Here is a 20496-nt window from a genome sequence, read left to right as displayed (position 1 = left end):
GGGTCTCTGGATAGTTTTATTTCCTGAAAAGAGGGAGGATTGCTCTTAGATCTCAATCTTTTGTTTAGTAGCCCTGATTTCTTATCAGATGGTAATGGATGGAGGAAAATCTAAGCCAGAAGTAGAGATGATAGCTGTCTTGGGAATTGCAAATAGTCCGACGCTGTAGTTTCTTCCTTCGTTTAAAGCATGATGAAAGAGCTGAGCCCTTATGACCAATTTCACGTAATCAAGAGAGACGAGGTGCAATTGTCAAGGCTGAAAAGAAAACCAAATGCTCGTCAAGCAAATATTTGTTACTGAAATGTTGCTAGAGAATGAAAAGTAGCGGTGTCCTTACACTGTATTCATGGATATAATTACCCAAACTGAAAAACAATCCAAGAAGTGGAAGCTTTGGGCAAAGTTAATTGAAAGTGTACAGTAAACCATGTATATTGCTGGTTAAACAAAAACAGAGGCCATGTAAAACTGTGCTGTGTAATGGTAGGTTTTAAGATGTTTGGAGATTACAGAGATTTAAGTGTCATCTTGAACTACCGTGAACTCCCATCATTACTGACTGAATGCAGCATATTTGGAAATGGTTGTAGAGGGTGCTGAGGAAGTTTGAGAAAAAATATTCTCAGATTTCCCATTCATAATTTCATCAGTAAGTCTGTGCCTCTCTGCCTCCAAAGTGATTTTTTTTAATGGTGTGAGTCATACCAAGTTTGCAAATAAACGATTTTTAATATACCTAATGCATCTTTACATTAGCATGCTGTGACAACAAACTACCAGTGGCTACAATGCAGTCTCTCCAAACTAAATTCATTGTAGACAAGCTCACTCTGCTGTTTGACTTTCTGTGACAAAGTGTTGCTTATCTTCAGCGGTGTACGTGACGGCATATATTTTCTCTTTGACGCCTCATGAACAACCTAAAATTTGCACCGCCTACATCATAAATATACTGTAGAGGATTAGAGGGAAAAAGCCGAGTGACTTCTGTAGTTACAACTGAATGTACTCGGGAGCCTTGTGAGACAGTTTGGTGAATCATACTGGAAATTTGGTATAAAACAAACTAATATACCTAAAAAAACAAAATGCTAAGGTCACAGCAGACCACTAATACTGTGTCTGCCTGGCTTGGCAAGATATACCGCTTTGGAAATGTAGTTTATATTGTTTCTGATCCACATTTCTTTTTAAAATAGCAATCTGTCATTGGGTGTATTCGTGACATTTAAATAAAAGAGACATGGATAGGAAAAATGAACTTGTACCTTGAAAGCCTTCCCCTATTAAATAACCTCCTTAAATTTTACAAGTTTGAATAAGATGAATCATGTTTAACCAAATATGTCTTGTATACTTTCTTACAGTGCTGAAGAAATCATTAGCGTACCCTGCTTTCGTCATGCATAAAAGAGACACAATATTTTCATAGGGATTCATTACCGTGGTCACAGTGATGAGGCAGGTTGAAAGTCAAAACATCCTGGAAAAATATATAACACTTATCGATTTTGAGGGAGGTATACTCAGTTGGTGCCTATCACAAAAAAAAGGGTTCAAATTTGTGTTGAGGCCTTTGCAACACTGGATCTTTGTTGCATCAATAACTCTCAGTGATTTTCTGATGGGTGTGCAGGCCCTCCCAACTGTGTTAAAAGTGCCATAGAATGGAAAACTGTATTTACCTTGGCATAGTTGAATAAGGACAGTTCGGTAAATTGAACTGACATACCGTGAACCTCAAACACCATTGTTTCCTCCTTCAAGTGCAAATCATGAATATGCACATCACAGCGGTAAAACGGGCGAATTACAACAATCCCTGTGTGTTACGTCACACACGGTAGTCCAGCCCCAACATTTGCATACACCAGCTGCTGGAAACACTAACGCTAACACTTACCACTCCGTAACGTTGCTCTCCAATCTCCGACCAACTGGCTGTTCTTCAAATTCATCCTCCTCCGATAAAGGCTCAAACATGTAAGGTTGTATGCCAATAGCCTCCATAGTTCATTTTCTCACAGTTTCGCAAACTTCACTTACTTCTGTGGGCTCTGAGGACGCAATGGATTGCTCCTTGTAAACCAGCCAATCAGAGCAGAACTCGTCATAATTATTTAAATGAGCCCCCAAATAAGGCAATGCAGCTTGTTTCATTCTAGGACCAAATCTTAGGGTTGTAAATGGGTCTGTAAAATCACATCTGGATATTTTTTGGATTAACCAAAGTTAAAAAACTTCTTTGTAGACATCAGAGAGCAATTTAAAATACCAGATAGATGCATTCTATGGCACCTTTAACATGAAGAGACAGAGAGGAGGAGAGAGCAGTTTTGGGTTATCATACGGTAGGTTAGCTCACAGAGATTCATGTGATTGGGTATAGTTCTAGACCTATGCATTAACCAACCTCTGAATGGTATTAGAACGATATCCAACAACAGCAAACAAATCCAAAATAAATAACAAGCTAGTTACAAAATGAAGTCCAACTGGAAAGTACTGATCTGAAATTGGACATAACCGTTGGATTGGATGGAGGATGGTGAAGTTTATTCATACATATTTTTAACAGACAGTTACGGGAAAGGAGAAAAAAACGGTTCAAATGATGTTTGCATTGAGTTATACTCAAGTGTAATGTATCGGCATCGGAAATAAAAAGGTAGTATTTAGCCATCCTTGCTGAAAAAAAAACAAAACACGTCCTGCTGCTAGACAAATCTACTGTATTGATATACTGTCAAAGATCAATATGAGCATAATGTTGCTGTGAGAAGAAATACTTAATCATCAATTTGCTGAGCAGGTTTGCAGTGTTTGTGGCTGACTCTTGAGGTTAATGGATACTATTTAAATATGCCAAAGAGTAAGTGAAAACATTTTGCAGCAAAAAAAGAATTACTTACTTGTGAAATTTATTAAAATAGCTGAATAATTCAATATGTTTCTCAAATGAAAAAGTGATTTGTTATTCTATCTTTGGAAATGTTGATAGTTAAATGATTTTTTCATAATGCAGGGTGGGTTTCTGTTTCCCATTACACTGATTATGTTTGCGGTGCTGAATAGATAAAAATAAATTTAAATGTAATCCGTGTAATAAAAGAAACATGTTCGTCACTGTGCTGGAGAAGCGGACGGTTGGATGGACCGCAGCCTGACTACAAGGATGTTTGTTATTTGCCATTTTGCAAACATAACAGAACACAGCTGATCAGCTCCGTTTACAGCCACAAGGAAACCGCTATTTTATTTGGAAGGAAAAACAAAGAGGAATGGCATTGGGGTCTGCAGATGGAGGGGTTAAGAGCAGTGACAGAGGAAAAATACATCTTATTTTGTGTGTTTACAGATTCCATTTGGCCATCATGACAAATTAACTTATCTGTGCATTAGAGAACAGAGGACATTTGAGAGGCATTTCATTTTAAAGGACACACCTTCATAGGACATAGAAACACTCCTTGTGAGGCCATTCCCATCAGGACAACAGTGACTGCATTTAAGAGGGCAACCTGCCAAGTCCAAATCTTATTGTGGTGTGTTGGAGCATGTAGTGGGAATGTGAGAGGGGACTGCCCATATTAGTTTATGTTTACAGTGACGACAGGATGTGGCTTGAAAACCATGCAATGTTTGTTTAAATATCAATGTAAGTTACAGATTATAAATCCTACAGGAGTAAGTCAAAAGGCCACTCCCACCCTGGCGATTTTATCAGATTTTTTTGCTCCCACATGATGTACAGAAACATCCAGTGGGCCTACTGTTCTGGTGTCAAAGCATAAATGATAGTGTAATCTGAGCAGAAGGAGACAAGCAGATACTGCTGTGGCACCGTAAACCTGCGTAGAATACTGTTATGTATGTTGAGTGTTTCGCTTTTTGAGGGCCTTAACCAGAAACACAACCCAGCTGAAAATATAGAGAGCAAATGCCATTAGAGTAAAGGCCGTAAACTACCAAACTAAATGTTTTATTCCATGTAAAGACAACCCGGAGGTTCTTTCTGACAGTACAATAATCTAAAACCTTTTGGAATATACACCCAACAAAAAAACAAGCATTGGTAGTCATTGTGAGCTGCCATCGGGCTGATCTGGTGCTGGTTTGGTAATATGTTTCTTCTCTGAAATTCAGCTTTTACAATATCATGTGTTTACAATTTATTTATTAAATGAGGCTTTTCTTCTGATTATAATGCAAGCAATCATGGATTTTTATGATTAGCGTAAATCACAGGCTAGCAAGTAATTCCTGCTACTTTCGGTTTAATTAGCTTCTCCACATCACACTGTGGAGGTCGTACAGAAGCGGTATGTTAATGTTTTCCCCAAGCCTGTGCCATAATTCATTTCAGACCAGCATTTTGAAACATGCATGTTACCAATACAAGTAGCTTTTGACATGAAGAATAGAGTTATTGTAGCAAAGAGGTCTGCCTTAGTTTGGGATGTGGGCCCTATAAATGAAACCGAAGCTTTTATTTATGAAGGCCTAAACCCTAATATAGCCTACAAACCTCCATGGAGAATTTTAGGCCTGCTGTACATTACAACACACAAACACGCACACACATTGTGTGAGACAGCCTGTCGCCTATGGAGCATTGCCAGCCAAAGGAGTCATGAGGTCTTGTGCAGATTAATGGGGAGGCACAAACCAAACATGTTTTCATTGACTTTGTGGACGAACAGCATGTCTTTGCTTCTGCTGGTTACTCGGCAACACCAAGGCTGAAATATCTTGTTACTAATAGGAGAGTAATTACAGCGCTATTAGAGATGTAAAAATGTGGCTTTTTCCACATTATTGAGTAATGTTGGCATTAGATTGAGCATGTTAATGGACACAACTCTAACAGTGCAGTGTTCTGTATCCACAATCTGAACATTTGAACAGCTAAGTTATTGTTTAAACTGAAATACTTTTTTAAAGTGTAAAACACCATAAACACTTTCTGATGGCTCGTCATCACTGGGAGCCTGATGCCTGAACAACCTGTTATTGTTCACTGGGTTGTTTAAAGGCCATATCCTTAGCGGATGTTAAACTCTAACTGTGACATAGCGCTACTACAGCCCAAGTTTTAAATGCACATGGTCCAAATTTAAATACAGTCCGCCTGGAAAAAGCATTTTATACCAATTTTAACTGCATATTATATCATATATTTTTAGAGAATACATGGTTTTCATTTGTTCTGTTATATCCAAACCCTACAGTATATGAAACACCTGCATGGAACCAATATTAAGTGCACTCCATTTTAATGACCCTCACAAAGTGCAGCACTACAATGTACCTGTGTTTGGCTTGTTGTTATTTCCAGTATGTTTTTTAGGGAAGGTAGCATGATTAAAGTAGATGTGCTGGGGCCTCTTATAGCTCATTGACTTGATGGCCTTTGCTTTTTATATTCGTTAGCCTTTAACCAAGTGGTTTAAATCTCGGGCTGATTTGAATAAAGACATTTCGACTATCACTCATTTGATTTAGAGAACTTGTTGCTTTTTCAACAAATCTGTAAAACTGAATCAAGAGATAAAGCCCCGCTCTAAATCTTGTGTTTACCAGAGATGTGCTCGTTAGTTTCTTGGAGATTTTTCACCAAAATCTCAACGATTTTATCCCCATTATCTATAAGAACATACTGTACAGTATGCCCAGACAGGCAGAAAGATAATAAACGTATCGAACCCGCTCATGTCCTGGCTTTTTGCAGTAGAAAGCGCCCTGCTGACTGGGTCTCCATTACCCGTCTGAGTGAAGGCAGCTGTATAAGAGGCTGTTAAGGATATGACTTCCCTCATCAATCTGATTTGTACTTCTGGGATGAAGATGGAGCAGAAAGCCGGTGTTATCATTACCTGGAGGGTAATCTGATGACAACCACCGCCCAGGTGTCCATGTGATTTAAGATTCTGTCCTTCTCACAACCTATAGGCCATATGTGCGTGTATGAGCACAGAGACAGAGACGCCCAGCTGAACACACACACCCTTGATGCTTTATCGACGCTCCTCATGTTTCTCTGAGGGTTTATAAAGCAGTAGGTAAAGCATCAGGGCCTGTAACTTGATGTAAATGGAGAAGGTGTTTACAGCTACAGAGAGACAAAATAAAGGAGTGAGAGGTAACCTAAACCGTACTGCTGGCAGAGTTACACAGGTTCTTTAAACAAAGGAGTCCTTTTTATTGTTTTATTGTGCAGTTTGACTGTTTGTGTATGTAACTGTCTTCCTCTGTGTCACATGAGTGAATACCAACATTCTTGAGATCTTTCTTTTGATATTAAAGCTGTTTAAGTGCAGTTTTTTGTGTTTTATGTAATGTCATAGATCAAACTTGAAGCAATACCACTTGATGTACTTTATGCTGAGAGGTCACACAACCCTGCCTGCCAGAAAGTACACTTATATAATACTAAACTTACAAAATACAGGCTATGTATCACATGTGTGGTTAGGTTGGGGCCACACAAATGATTTGCAAAGTTTAGAAAATGATGGTGTTGTTTATATATTGAAAAAGTAAACAGATTTCATTCAGTCTCTCAAAATCACAATGTTTATCTGACCTTAACAAAGTGCTGACTGTCTTAACATAACTTTACCCATTGCCATCAGCAGCTGTTCAAACCACAGTAAGGATAAACTAAATGTGAAAAAATCAGTAATTAACAGATAAATACAGTTCATTAAATGTTTCAATTCAAGACACATCAGACGGTAAAAAGGAAAACAGTGCAAACTTGTATGTACATGTGGGTTTGCATGTATTTGATTGAGCAATGTTCAACTTCTTGGGTGGACAGTCCTGCGTTTTTCTGGGCGGAGTCCCCTGTGTTGGCAGCCCCAATATGTCACTGGACTTTCTCAATTCAAATTAAAGATTTTCCTAACAGGGCTTAAGTCAGACCTATCGTGACCAAAGCACCTTGAATTGAATTGAGCAAAACTCCTGTTGCCAATACATTTGGAGTTGACTTTTCATTTCTTGGGATGAATTTTCTATTCTTTCAAAAGTTTCTGGCATTTATGAAGGGTACAAATAAAATGTTCAGTCCACTGGCCAAATGAATAGTGAATGCCAGCCTCTCAATAGATAACTATTGTTTGGCATTTGACTGGTAACACAATGCAATTCAGACTTGCAAGCTTGAATCGTTTCCTTCCAATTGAATACATTTTACTCAATGCCCTATTCCGATTTAAACGGTGCACAGATCTTACACTGTCTCTGTCTCTCTCCCTTTCTCCCCGAGGGTCTATTCTTCCCCCCTCGCTCATCACGCACACCATCCCTCTGTAACGGAAACACACACTCTGCTGTAATATAATGCTGTAGTTTGATCCAGACCTCCCATTCATTTGTTTAGCGAAAGGTCTATGAAGTTGATATGTGTTTACATATTTGTTCACCCCTTCACTCTTTTCCAGTAACTATGGCCACCGGCTTGTGTGTGTGTGTGTGTGTGTGTGTGTGTGTGTGTGTGTGTGTGTGTGTGTGTGTGTGTGTGTGTGTGTGTGTGTGTGTGTGTGTGTGTGTGTGTGTGTGTGTGTGTGTGTGTGTGTGTGTGTGTGTGTGTGTGTGTGTGTGTGTGTGTGTGTGTGTGTGTGTGTGTGTGTGTGTGTGTGTGTGTGTGTGTGTGTGTGTGTGTGTGTGTGTGTGTGTGTGTGTGTGTGTGTGTGTGTGAGAATGTACATGCTCTCCCTATTGCTAAATTACACAAATCTTTCCACCCTGGGGCCTGAGAACTGCTCTTATGTGACCTGATGATTTTATTGCAGCAACAGTCCCTCTCTCCCTCTTACACACACACACACACACACACACACACACACACACACACACACACACACACACACACACACACTTTCCCAGTCTGTGTCTGTCTCTCAATTCCCCCTCTCAATTTTTTTCCCCCCTCCACATCTGTTAATCTGCTCAGGGAATAGCAGCAGACGCAGTTTTCCAAACCTCTGTGCATTTACGTGTCATGCAATTCATCATTGGTAAGTCTTGGAAGAGCGCAAGTTCTGAGAAAGTCTGAGTCCAACCCAGAAACGGACCCTGAACTCAGATCAGATTATGGCTCTTCCAGTAGCCCGGAGCTGGAAATAGCTTTATAGCAGGTTGGAGGTTGAGGTGGTCAACTTCCCCCCAGAAGGAGCAAACTGTGGCTGGATCCTCAAACAATCCTTGAGTGTCTTTTTGCTATCAATCAAAGCCCAGACCAAGAACGAAATGTACAATTAAAGAAGTGAGGCAAGAGGAGATACAATTACTTGCTAAGTTTAATTTAAGGTTTCACAATTTTAAGAATGAGGAGAACCACCTTTGTTGCATGTTTCAAAGTGTTCCTCCTCTATAAAGGCAACTAGGACAAGACCTCCATCTCACATTTAATGAGCGCATCCCATCAGGGAGGCATCAGCTAGACTGCCCCTCACTGTTAGTGTTTCACTGACTGTGTTGTGTTTTGCTGAACAATGTGAGCGAAAAATTACTCCTTGCAAGAATAGAAAGACCAAAGCAAATGTTAACCCCTCAGCATTGACATCAGAAAATATACTCTGGAAGTATTTGATTCATCACTGTACTCTTACTGGTATTCTACCCACTGAAACCGAGTTTTGGTTGCCTTTACGGACCTAATCAATGATATGGTCAGTAAATGCAACCAGCTAAATGAACTCAGAGCAGTTATGTAATACTAATCTTGAGAAATCGTTCCTTGGTTTTATTACTGTGCATTTAAGGACTTAGATTTAAGTAAGTGGGATGACTTCTGCTGACTTTTTCTGAAGGTTAAAAGTCAGTCATGCATGAGCTACGGCTGCTCTTTACCAGTAATGTGTTTGTTTGTACAGGGCTGTCTGCAAAGCCATTAAAACCCCGACCCCTGTTTTTAGACCTTGTCATGCCCTCTGGTCTTTGTATTTTCATCATGGTTCATCTCTGATTGATTGTGACAGGGAACAATAACGGGCACACAGAGAAAGGGAATTCTCTCTGGCTAACTGTCAGTCCACATTAGCTCAAACCAGCGCCACCCAAACATCTGTGCAACTGATTGCCAGTCCACTAGAGAAGATGATATTAAAATGTGTTCAATCATCCACCCTTAATAAAGGCTTTTTAAGGCTTTATTAATGGCTGATAAAACATTTAACAATGCTAAATAGATCTATAATAAGCCATTACTAAGAGAAATATTTGGTTGACGGTTTGGCAGGGTCAGACAATTTTTCACTTTAGTAAAAAAGTAATGCATCCAACATACAACATCATTTCTGCAGTCACAAGTATTAATTAAATCACAAAGGGTCATGAGTTTTTAACTTTCAAGATAGGTGTTTTTGTTAGCAAGTTTTGAGTTAAGCTACATGGGTTTTTTAACCCAATTCAGTTTCAAAATAATGCATTTAATTGGTCCTGATATGATATGTTTCTCAGTTTTATGTAAGATTGATAGCAATAACCAATTAATGAACAATCAGGAACGAAGGAGACTTCTGCGCCTTAATATGCACTGTAAATAAGAGTAATTGCTTTTTGCCTGGGAAAGCAGTTAAGTAACAATCCCATAGAAAGAGAAGTTGTAATTTATTGCTCTGGTAAAAAAAAAAAAAAAAGCCTCTGCATGCGCCTGCAGGAAACAGGTGGGACTGGTGAGATTCAAGCAAGAAGAATTATGTTCGTTGGAACCAAAACATTATGAGAAAATAGCATTTTAAATGGCGTTTCAACATGGCAGACAGGACCAGTGGGTAAATGCATCAGTTCCCAATTTGTTAAATGTTTTAACAGATCCATTTAATTATATCATAAATGGGATGTAAAGCTGGGGAGATTCCTATGATTTTAAAAATGGCTGAAACAGGTTATGCATGTTGTGTTTTTAATTACAATCGTGATCAACAAGTCAATCAAACAATATTACCGTCCAAAATGTCACTTAAATGTCATCTAAAGGTAAGATGACTGAAGTGGGCAAATAACAAACAGTACAGGATCGTCTTCCTGCCTCTGAGAAAAATCAACTGTACAACAAGCCTTGTAAATACTTTTTTCCCCTCCTTCTTCATTTTTTGTTCCATTAGGGCTTTACACTGTTAAAGAGCACCAAAACAAACAGAGACGGAGCAGAGGGAATGAAAGACTGCAGTGTTTCTGGTCCTGACTTCACATGCGATTCCTTGTTGGCTGGCTGGAGTGACGGTTGACAGGTGAGTTGATAGTTGAGTATCATTTTTTTTTAAAGTAAACAGCTGCATGACATTTCCTACTATTGCCGGAGAAAAGCACTCCTATTTAACTTTCTGGCGTTAGTCACAGAGACTTTGGGCAGATATATACCGGATCCAAGACAACGGGTCAAACTAATTTGTACATTGACAAAAAGGCTTTAAATCAAAAGGAAATGTAAAAATACCCTATCATAAAAGTATTTCCACTAATGGAGATACATGCCAATTGTTGCCCCAGTTAGTGAAACAATCATTATTTGACAAGTGAAATTACAGACCAAATCTGCTATTAATGAAAAAGAAATCCCATAAAAACCTGTTGCATAACACATGTTCCTTTCCAGTATATTCTTTGATGTCCCATAAATAATTTGAACCTGTTAGAGATGAGGACTTCCAGTGAATGGCAGAGTGCTCATTGCTTGTTTCCATCACAGTTCTTCTCTTCCTCACAGGTCTCCTCCTCCTCCTCCTCTTCTTCCATCCATTCTAATAAATGCACCGCAAAAAAAAAAAAAAAAAAAGGCCATTGCTGCTGGCTGGCCAAAATAAGAAAAGCTTGGCTCAACTTCTTTGTTCATTCACTTTCCATTGCAAATCCAGCAGGCATTCTCTCAGCTCTCCTTTTCCCTGACCACAGCTATGGCTTTGGAAACAGCAGCAAGTCTGTCCTTTCTCCTTTTGTGTTTGAAGATAATGTTCACTGTTTGAAGGGAAGGGAACTCAAGGCCAAGTCAAGGTAAAATCCAGCTTGAAAGGACTTTTCAACCGTTCAGTAGAGCACAATCTTTATCTATGACTATAAACTATATCATCCAAAGTCTAAAGACATGGAAGCTGCTTTACTGACAATGTAGAGACTAAAACTGTGTGCTTGAACTCTGAAGCAGAAAATATACCACAAAACAAATCGTTTTCATCCATTGTCTACGAAGCAGTTCCCTTTAGGATTATGTTGTCCACCCTCAACCCTCTAGAAGAACATATTTGAAGTATTCATTTTAAAGATTTTAATTTTGACTATTTATCCCAAAGGAAGTTACCCAATAGTGATCTAGCCCTTGCATTTGCAGAGTCTTGGTTTTATGGCTACATTTCTGGGAAAAATAACTACTTGCAATTTCTTTAAATGATCAAAAACAATACCACTAAATATCATAGGTGCTGCCAGACAAAACAAAAAGAGGATTTTTGTTATTCTGACTAAAGAAATCATTAATTGCAAGTTATCATTTGTTTTGGAGTTCTTATGATAAAAATATCTACTTCACCTCCCATCACTTGCCAAAAAAACAAGAAAAAAAGTGATGACCTCAAGTTTTTAGGAATATCTGAATCCTGTGTGACCTCCAGTGGTGTTCAGATCTAAGCCATGATGCCACAGGGTCAGTTTAAGTATTTGTCACAGCTAAGAGTCCAAAAATCAGTTCCTGGTAAAATCCTGCCAAACTACCTCGCCTTTCACGCCTTCTCAGCTACACTTGCAAGACTTGACGATCATGTTGGAAAGCTGCTCCACTTTGGGGGTCCGTCCAGAGTAGTAGAGTATTGTTAGGGGCTCCAGGTCCTGAGGGACACAGCATGGGGAGGCCGATGCCTCTGGGTTAAGAGTGTTGTACAGGCTCAGCATCTATTGGAAAGACCAAAGGAGAGATTGTACTACATTAACTATCTCATGAGTAATGGAGTCTTAAGCATTGGCTAGTTAAGCTCAACTCTGAGTATCTGTAAATACTGAGACACATCACCAAGGAGACTTTATAATCACCAAATAAACAATCTTGCTCGTTTTAATGTCATTATTTTTAAACATTTTTGGGAGATTGCGTCTTGAAAATCCTGAAAGTGCTTGTTGGAAATGGATGGGCAGATAAACTACAACAACTGCATGGCTACTCACAGCTATAATTAAATATAATATAAATATAATGTTTCCTATTTTTATCATCCCTGATCGATGTTTCGTACCGAGCTGTGTGTTGTATCTGAGCTCCTCAGGTATGGGCAGGGCCCGGAGCAGTAGTTGGCATCGTAACCACTCGGTTCATGGATCCACTTCCAGTCCAAGTCACGCCGGAAATCAATGTAGAGTTTACGAACACAGCAATTCTCCTCTGTGTTTCTGTGAAAAGGTTGCACAGCAATAGTGTAATTAGTCACAAAATGTATTAATGGTGCACATTTATGGCTTTTTTGGGGGGGCTACCAGTAACAGTATGTGTCAGCATATATTTGGATGTATAACGTGTTAAGTTCACACATGTGATAAACCATTTATGTCACAAATAAGTTTTAAAAAACTATTAGCACAAGCTATTCCTATTAACAACTTCGAATAGGAAAAGGAACAGGCTTCAGACTAAATGCACACTGTTGCTTAGAAAGATGTACATATCCTTACGAGAAGCAGTAGTTTGTGTCCAGCGCTCTCTTGCGTCGGCGTGTGGACTGTGTTTCCAGGCGGTGGGGTGGGATCATCATGAGGATAAGGTGAGGCAGGTACCGGTCCTTTTTCTTCTTCAGGTGATCCAGATCCAAACGACTCTGCTCGTCATCTCCATCCACGCCTTAATTATAGATATCATGTACTTAAAATAACACATGTACTGTAGTGGCTTTTTTTCCTTCGTCATTTCCCTGAATCCGAGCATACAATTTCGCAAAATGATTGATTATAAAGCTGTCATTCTTTTACACAATGCAGAAATGAAAACATTGAGAAAAGAACTGCCTTTTTTCCAATATATTTTCATTGCAAGTTTATTCTTAGGCCACAGAGGGGAGAGTTGAACAAGGCAACAACATAAAGACAATCATTACCTTACCTCTAATTATACTATACTGTACTAAAATCCCCAAAGTGAGAAAATTAGATTATTTACCAGAGTAAGTGCATATTTAAAAAAGAAAACGTGTAAATCTTAAGACTAAGAACCAAATAAATATCCATTACTTCTTTCGGATGGTAAAATGGCAAGAACACATTAACAGTCATTGGATCAAAAGACGACAAACAACACGCATTTAAATAATTACATGAACAATTGTTGAAGCTCACCTTTGAACTTCACCTCCAGCACCTCATTCTCATTGTCAATGATGTCTCCATTTGGGTTGAAGGTGTGGCAGGGACAGTGCACACTGATTTCCAAACCCAGATTACTTCCTGATGGCAAACAAGTAAAGTCAAGTCTCCCTCTTTAAAACAAAACAAAAAATCACTATTTTACATGGGTCAGTTATTAGGATTACTGATGGTTTTAAGAAACATCACATGATCGTGACCTCAGTCTCACCTCTGTTTGTCAACCACTCCCGCACTGTTTCAGTCACATCAAAGGAGACCCACTCTGGGGTACCTTTGGTCAGCACGTTCTTGGCTGCAATGTAGCGTTGTTTCCTGATGTGCTCGTTTGGCCTCACGATCTGTAAAGCAATTATTAAGCAAATATTTTAACTTTGCTTTTGGGTGGATGCTAACGTCAGCCTGCTAATATGCTCATAATTATAATGCTAACGTACTGTGTGCATGTTGGAACCTGACCGACAGACAGACAGATCTTAAGCTTATACCTCGGACAATGAGGCATTTTGTTTCTATTAAGAATCGATTATTTCATATAGTGCTTTTATTACAATACATAATTAGGGTTTGTAGATACATTGTTTCTGGAAACACCACCACAGGTGATTTCTCTTATATTAAATGTTTCAGACAGAGCTTGATTGACATCTCCTTGGAAGAACATCACAGCAAGTGAGACTGCCTGCCTTGCATGTTAGCATGTTAGGAAACTACTGCCTACATTCACATTCTGCAGAAATGAAGCATCCTTAACATTTAATTGGAGTAATGTTTGTATCCACCTGATTAATGCCAGTCCAATGTTCACTTTGCTTTTCGCTCTGTTTTTCTCTCCTTGGGGGAATACTGTATCTGGCTCTTTAGCCTACTAGCTCCTTTCTTCACTAGCTAGCTAACTAGTTGCTAGCCTTGTCTCTGTTTAGTGCTGTTTCTTTTGCAGGAAGGGCATTGTACGTTTTTCAAAGCATGCTTGAACAAATTAATAGCTGCCTTCTGTTGGTTGAACCAAGTTTGTTGAAAACAGCAATATTTAATTGCACAGTAAATTTCTGTCACGTAAGAAAAAGCCTGAAGCTAAAAGCATTACAAAATCACATTACAAAAAAATATCACATATTGTAATCGTGGTTGTTCTGTGTGTTCTCTGAAATGTGATTTAGTCTTTTGCTTGGTACAAATGATGCTGTGGAAGTTAATGTTGGCAGTTGCCTTTAGTATTTGTATGTGTTTGGCATCCTGATATCACTCCTGACCAGAGTGTCTGTAAGTGGTGCCTGGTTGTATTTTATCTCAGTATTTTTCTTTGAATTTGATACTTAATGCAGATGATATTACTATTAAAGAACAGGGACCTGAGGATGTTGGCTACAAGTTGTAGAACAGTGCTGCTTCATTCTATCACTCAGCAGACCAGAGCCTTTAACAGCTTAATAAATGTTTGAAATGGTTTTGAGGTTTGATGGTAAAGACCTCTACATAACCAAAATGAGAACTGTTTAAGATCTGGGCTGCCAGTGCAGAATTAACAGTACCCCCGTCTCGGTTCTACTAACATTGTGCAGGCCTGTTGAGCTTTTTGGCTTTTGGTCTCTCTTGGTTTTAGGGGCCTGAAATCGTGGTGAACAACTAACCAGCTTAAATAATATATGTAACAGCCAAAATATCAACTAATTAGTAACTTTGAAGCTCCTTGTTGCCTTGACTGAGCTTGGCCTTTTATCTTGTTAGAAGGACAAGGAAACGGTACCTTTACGCACCTGGTAGAGCTCAATCCGCTGTTCATTCCTCTTGGAGCTTGAGTTTGGCACTCTCAGAGCTCGAAACTCCGCTCTAAAGAGGTTGGTAGAGTTCCTTTCCATGGCAGAGACGTTGAAGCGGAAAACCTTAGAGGTGATGCCTTTTGGGCAATAAAGCAGATCGTCTAGAACAAAGAGAATAAATTAAAAGGTTTGTCAGAGATCAAGCTTGTCAATTATCATCCAGGCCTGATGCAATAAAAGCAGTTGATGTCTGAAACAAAGACCCCAAATGCTATATGACGTCTGGACAGCATAATCACATTTTTGCATAATGAGTAACAGCTTGAATGAAAAGTTGTTATGTAGGAGAACAGCATAGCAGACATTTTGAGAGGCATATTTTCCAAAAACACTAACAATGGATTGGTGTGCCAGTAAGCTGTAATAATGAGCCAGCATGCACCAAACTAGAACCCTGAAACCTAAGCAATTCAGCCCTCTTCAATTTTTGGTTTAAATGTAAGTTCTCCTCCCATAAAACACAAAGTTGTATTTCTCAGCACTCATGTGTTGTTGGCAATAGAAACTGTAAGTGTAAAACATTAAAAAAGTGAATAATGCAGCCTGACGATACCTTTCATTATCAATTAATCTGCCAGTTTTTTTGTTCTATTAAAAGACTTATCATTATGTCTGTTATATGTAAGAAAGTAGAGATACAATCCCTAACCAAATGTACTTAAGTTTTTCAATTGTTCTGTCTTTATTGACACTGTCTTTATTGAAAAATATCAATCGCAAACATACATAGCAACATAGAGCATTCCTCAAAATTGAGAAGCTCAAACTTGAACAAATATTTGGTTATTTTTTGATTTACCACTAGTTTAAGCTTAATTTAATAACTCTCATTAAAGCCTGCCTCCATCCACAACACACAATTGAATAACACTTGAATGTTTTTGGCAATGGTTGGTTTATCCTCCTTTGACTTATCTAAGTGCTTCTTTAGAATGAATAGTAATGGCACAGATTTCAAGTAAAGCTTCAGGATTGATATACTCCTTCACACCTTAATATGATTTTGGGACTCTTTAAGGGCTGGCACAAAGTTTATCAGCCCATAATGAATGGTTAGCGTGGTTGCCTGCCTTATCAAACTTTCTCAGGGTTTCTTTAAAACATTTTGTCTATCTTTGGTGGAAATATAAAGGTTGTAATTGAAATAGCAATATTTTTGAGCTGAGTATGACTTCACGTTCCTGGTATCTGCATATCAAAAACCCTGCTATCCTCTGGGCCACTGACAACTTTTTGGCCCCAAACCCCTTTTCTGACCATGATGACTTCTCCACAACCCAACCTCCGTCATTGACATATGCCAGATTCTGTATGCGTGCCATGCTATAAAAGGAAATCTTTCCGATGATTGCAGTCCAGCTTCTCAATGTAGTAATTTGCTGGTCTTCCAACAGCTTTCTGCTTCATTTGCACCTGTCACAGATTTATGTTGGTCTACAGAACTGCCTCAATATCCACTATAGGTCAACAGTTTACTATGAAACCATCAGAAAGTGAGTATGTGTTTGCACACAATAACAAAGGGAAAGATGTCACTGGCCTAAAGTCAAACTTATCCCACAGAGCCAGACTTAAGGTCCTGTCATACCACAAGGGAAAACACACTAAACTGTCTGTGTCTTCATAACACTTCCAGACTACTGTTTCTACCAGATCTTAAAGGAATAGTTCAAAACTTTCTTGTAGAGTTAGACAAAAACATTGATAGTTGTAATTTCAGTCCAATAAATATAAAGCTAGAGCCATCAGCCTGTTAGCCTAAGCTCAGTGCAAAAAGTGACTCTTGACCTAACCATAAACCTGTTAGCCTAAGCTCATTTCAAGGAGTGACCCTTACCCTAACCTTAAACCCATCAGCCATGGTAATTATGATGGGAGCAAAATGGGAGGAGAAATGGTTGGTGTGAAAGGATGTGTCAATAAATCCTACATCTTTAACACAGAGACATTTAAAGAGAGTTTGATCCCTACTTGTAAAGACAGTGTTTCTTCTAAGGCATGAAACGAATCATTCTCTTGACCAATGTGTTAATTATTGTCACTGTGACAAACAAGCTTTACTAACCTTAAAGAAGTAGGCATTATTGATTATGTCACAATTCACATAATCAAAGAAGTCCATATTTAAACCCAAACCGAGATATTTCCCTAATTCTAACCAAACTTTAACAATAGTGCTGTAAAACAACTGTGATGTAATCCACCAAACTGATTTAACAAAATGTGAAAAGTGATATCTGAACAGCATTATGTGATGTGGGGCTGCTGATGCGAACCAAAGTTCTGAAAGCAGCATTTCAAAAAATGTTGTTTAAAAAAACCACCAGGGTAACACAGCAGTTAAACTAAAACACTCTTATACTCTAAACTGTTCATCTTTCCTGCACATGAAAATCACATCAGAGAATAGTTTTAGTGTATGCATGTAGATATACAGTACAAAGTATTGACAAAATGTATATTTCCTAGTATGAGATCATATAAGACACACTGCCATGCTAATACCACAGTTTGAGGATTAAGTACAAATTGGATAATATTATTTGAAGTATCTGAGAGGTATACAGTGAGTAATGCACACTATGTCAGTTCAGCATGAAGAACTTAACATGAATGTAAAAAAGTACAATCCTACGTAACTGCAGGAAAAAGTACTTGGATGTAGATATTTTTTGCATTATAAAACCCATCTGTGGCTCTGAATCCAGCAATGAAACCACCACATCAACTCTGGGCATCTTCTGCCTGCCATTTTTGTCAGCACTATTTTGTGAGATTCAAAACAGAACATTGCTGAGGGAAAATGGGTCTTTTGAGAAGCACCTGTTGATTTCAAAGGGACTGTGATGCAATGGTCTTGGCTTTGCTCTGAACCAAGAGGCCCTCTTTGGCTTTTACTCACGCACAGAATTTATCCTATTCTATTTTCTCCGTAATCCAAACTCAGTCGGACCACATGCTGTATGAATCTGCTTCAAGTGCTGACACATGTCCCCCTCGGCAAAGGTTTTCCACTTCCAGTTCCTGGCTTTTATTTCTATAGGAGGAAATAGTTGTGCCAAATAAAGTTTAGCACAAATCACAAGAATGTGAGGCCTTTGCTAAATAGTTCACATACAAAATAAATCAAATTTTTAACCAAGCAGTGAAATTTTACCTAGAGGCAATGAAATGACAGCACAGTGGAATTATTCAGGTTTAGTGAGGATGGATGCCCGTCAGTTTCACACTCAATTTAGCAAAGTTAGACCTGAGCAGTGTAGTAAGTGATCTCATGCTCATGGGCCACCCATGTGGGTTATTCACTGGCCAAGACAGGAAGAGGGGTCACTTCAATCTCCATCTCTATTGGGAGGTGGTTGGTAGTGACGTGTCAGAGTATGGGACCCCTTTCCTCCCGTACAGAGAGACTCCAGACAAATGGGGAGGTCCTTCCATCATCTCACTTTTCTTTCCTGTCCATCTCTGTTAACTTTTCCTACTCCTTCTCCTACAGGCTTCCCCATCAGACTGGGCAGATGTCCCTCTCATTTGGGCCTGACTGGAAAGGAAGTGGGAACATATGGGGAGAAGGACAGAATCCATGGAGGAAAAAAAAAAAAGTGGAGGCAGAGGGGAGTGAGGAGGAGGAGGAGGAGAGCCACTTTCCTGGAACAGTGGAGTTAAAACAGGTTGGTGCGCACTGCAGTAACAATGCATATCCTCCAAGCACAAGTTCAACTTTCAGTATTAAAAACCTTCTGTTATTTTAAAGAGAATGTAGGTTTATTATTCATATTTATATTAGGTCCCATTTCCTATTGTTTCCTCACTTGGATATCTGCGCTGCAGGATGATGTACAGAGTTTGAAGATAACATTCAACTTCACCTTCATCAAGTCTGAGTTGAACACGTGTAACTACAAGATGTGTGACATCACAACTAGTCTGGAAAGGTCTACTCTGCAACTCCCACGCCTGTGATGTGGAACCTTGAAGTCTACATTATATTGAAAATAGACTTTACCTTTAGTAAAAAAAAAAACTCCTGTCGAGAGTTTAAACTTCTTAAATGAAGACTGCTTTGCACCTTGTGTGGATTCTGGATTGATCATATACTTTTATGATTTTAAATGGATAATTGAACTTTATGTGGAAAAAACGTATACACACAAATAATTATGTTCCATTTTTTTGTGGATCTTTGGGGGGGGGGGTCTTTAATGTGCAGTAGACTAAAAAAACACACACATTCATAATAATGCTTGACAGGAACTTTTTGAGATTTGCCCAAGCTTTCCTGATTTGGTGCATAATTACGCACTACATTCACGTTGATTACTGTTATTAAAAAAGAAAGAGATACAATCACAGCTTCCTCATACTTATATCGTCGTACTTACTGCTTTCTGGCGGTCCGTAGACCATGTTGAATTTGTATATCTCCTTGGCATAGTACTCTGTCTCTGTGTTGTCCTGACCGCAACTCTGCTGCCGGTCCCTCCGGAGCTCCTCCAGTAGCTCCTTGGTGCTGTTGTATAACGCTTGTATCTGATAAGGGATCTCACTCGGTCCGAGGGAGTGTGGAGGACTTGTCAGTCGGAGTTTGCTCAAAATCTGACCTCGTATCGCCTCGACCCTCTTCCTTTTTACGTGGTCGATATCCACAGTGGCACAAGTTGAAAGAGATGAGCTCAAAGTTGCGCAGTTGAGGAGGAGGACAAACAGTAAAGCCTTACCCAAATGCATCTTTCTGTCTGCATTTGGTTTTCCTGGTAATCAAAATATGCAGATAAACAGACGAGAGCTGCCACTATCAGTGTAAATAAATCGTAAAGTCAAACTAAATGCCCTTTTGATGTTAGTTTCAACTTCCTTTGGAAGTACTGATGAAAAGTTCCTTACTTAATTCGTTTTCTTGCGGCAGTTCCTTTTGTTATAAGCAGAAATCCAAGTGTGTGTGTTCGCCCATTGGGCTTTACTCAATTCAAAGTCCCGAACAACAGAAACTATCCCGCATGTATGAATGTATCCGGCACAAATATGTCTGTAGAAACACACAACGTTTTATTTGCTTTCTTCTGCTCAATCCACTAGATTTAAGTCGTCCCACGGCTTGGCATATTTCTCCTCTTTTCTTTCTCATTAAAATGTAGTACCGCGTTATAGCCTGTGCGGAGGTAGACAGCAGTCTGTCAGGTTCACGAGGTAAAGCGACTCTGAGCTCTCGCTGTGGCCTCTCGTATTTTATACCGCTACTTTCTGACGTTTGGCGAAGGAGGGACTGCAGGGAGAGCCCAAATCATAACTGCGCTCAGTGGGATGCACCACTCATCAGCTGTGAAAC

At 39.2% G+C, this 20496-nt stretch overlaps 2 protein-coding genes across 3 annotated transcripts in view; one reads left to right on the top strand and one right to left on the bottom strand.

Annotated features, from left to right (window-relative positions):
• esrrgb (estrogen-related receptor gamma b) overlaps positions 1-20496 on the top strand; it is a 113165-nt gene that overhangs the window by 21606 nt on the left and 71063 nt on the right. The window contains exons 2-3 of one of the 2 annotated variants that reach the window (XM_063901993.1): positions 10119-10244; positions 18667-18841. The gene's annotated coding sequence lies outside the window, so the exon portion shown is untranslated. The remainder of the gene's footprint in view (positions 1-10118; positions 10245-18666; positions 18842-20496) is intronic. The other variant, XM_063901994.1, reaches the window with a different exon arrangement.
• Positions 9900-20377, bottom strand: LOC134876823 (transforming growth factor beta-3 proprotein-like). The gene is made up of 7 exons (XM_063901995.1): positions 19553-20377; positions 15108-15271; positions 13562-13691; positions 13324-13431; positions 12667-12832; positions 12234-12387; positions 9900-11895 (listed from the first exon to the last, which is right to left on the bottom strand). Exons 1-7 carry the CDS (start codon positions 19896-19898, stop codon positions 11737-11739), a joined length of 1227 nt encoding a protein of 408 aa, XP_063758065.1. The 5' UTR covers positions 19899-20377; the 3' UTR covers positions 9900-11736.

The sequence above is a fragment of the Eleginops maclovinus genome, chromosome 15, assembly GCF_036324505.1.
Source record: "Eleginops maclovinus isolate JMC-PN-2008 ecotype Puerto Natales chromosome 15, JC_Emac_rtc_rv5, whole genome shotgun sequence".
NCBI lineage: Eukaryota > Metazoa > Chordata > Actinopteri > Perciformes > Eleginopidae > Eleginops > Eleginops maclovinus.
The sequence above is the reverse complement of the archived record's forward strand: the minus strand, read 5'-3'. Positions and strand labels throughout refer to the sequence as shown.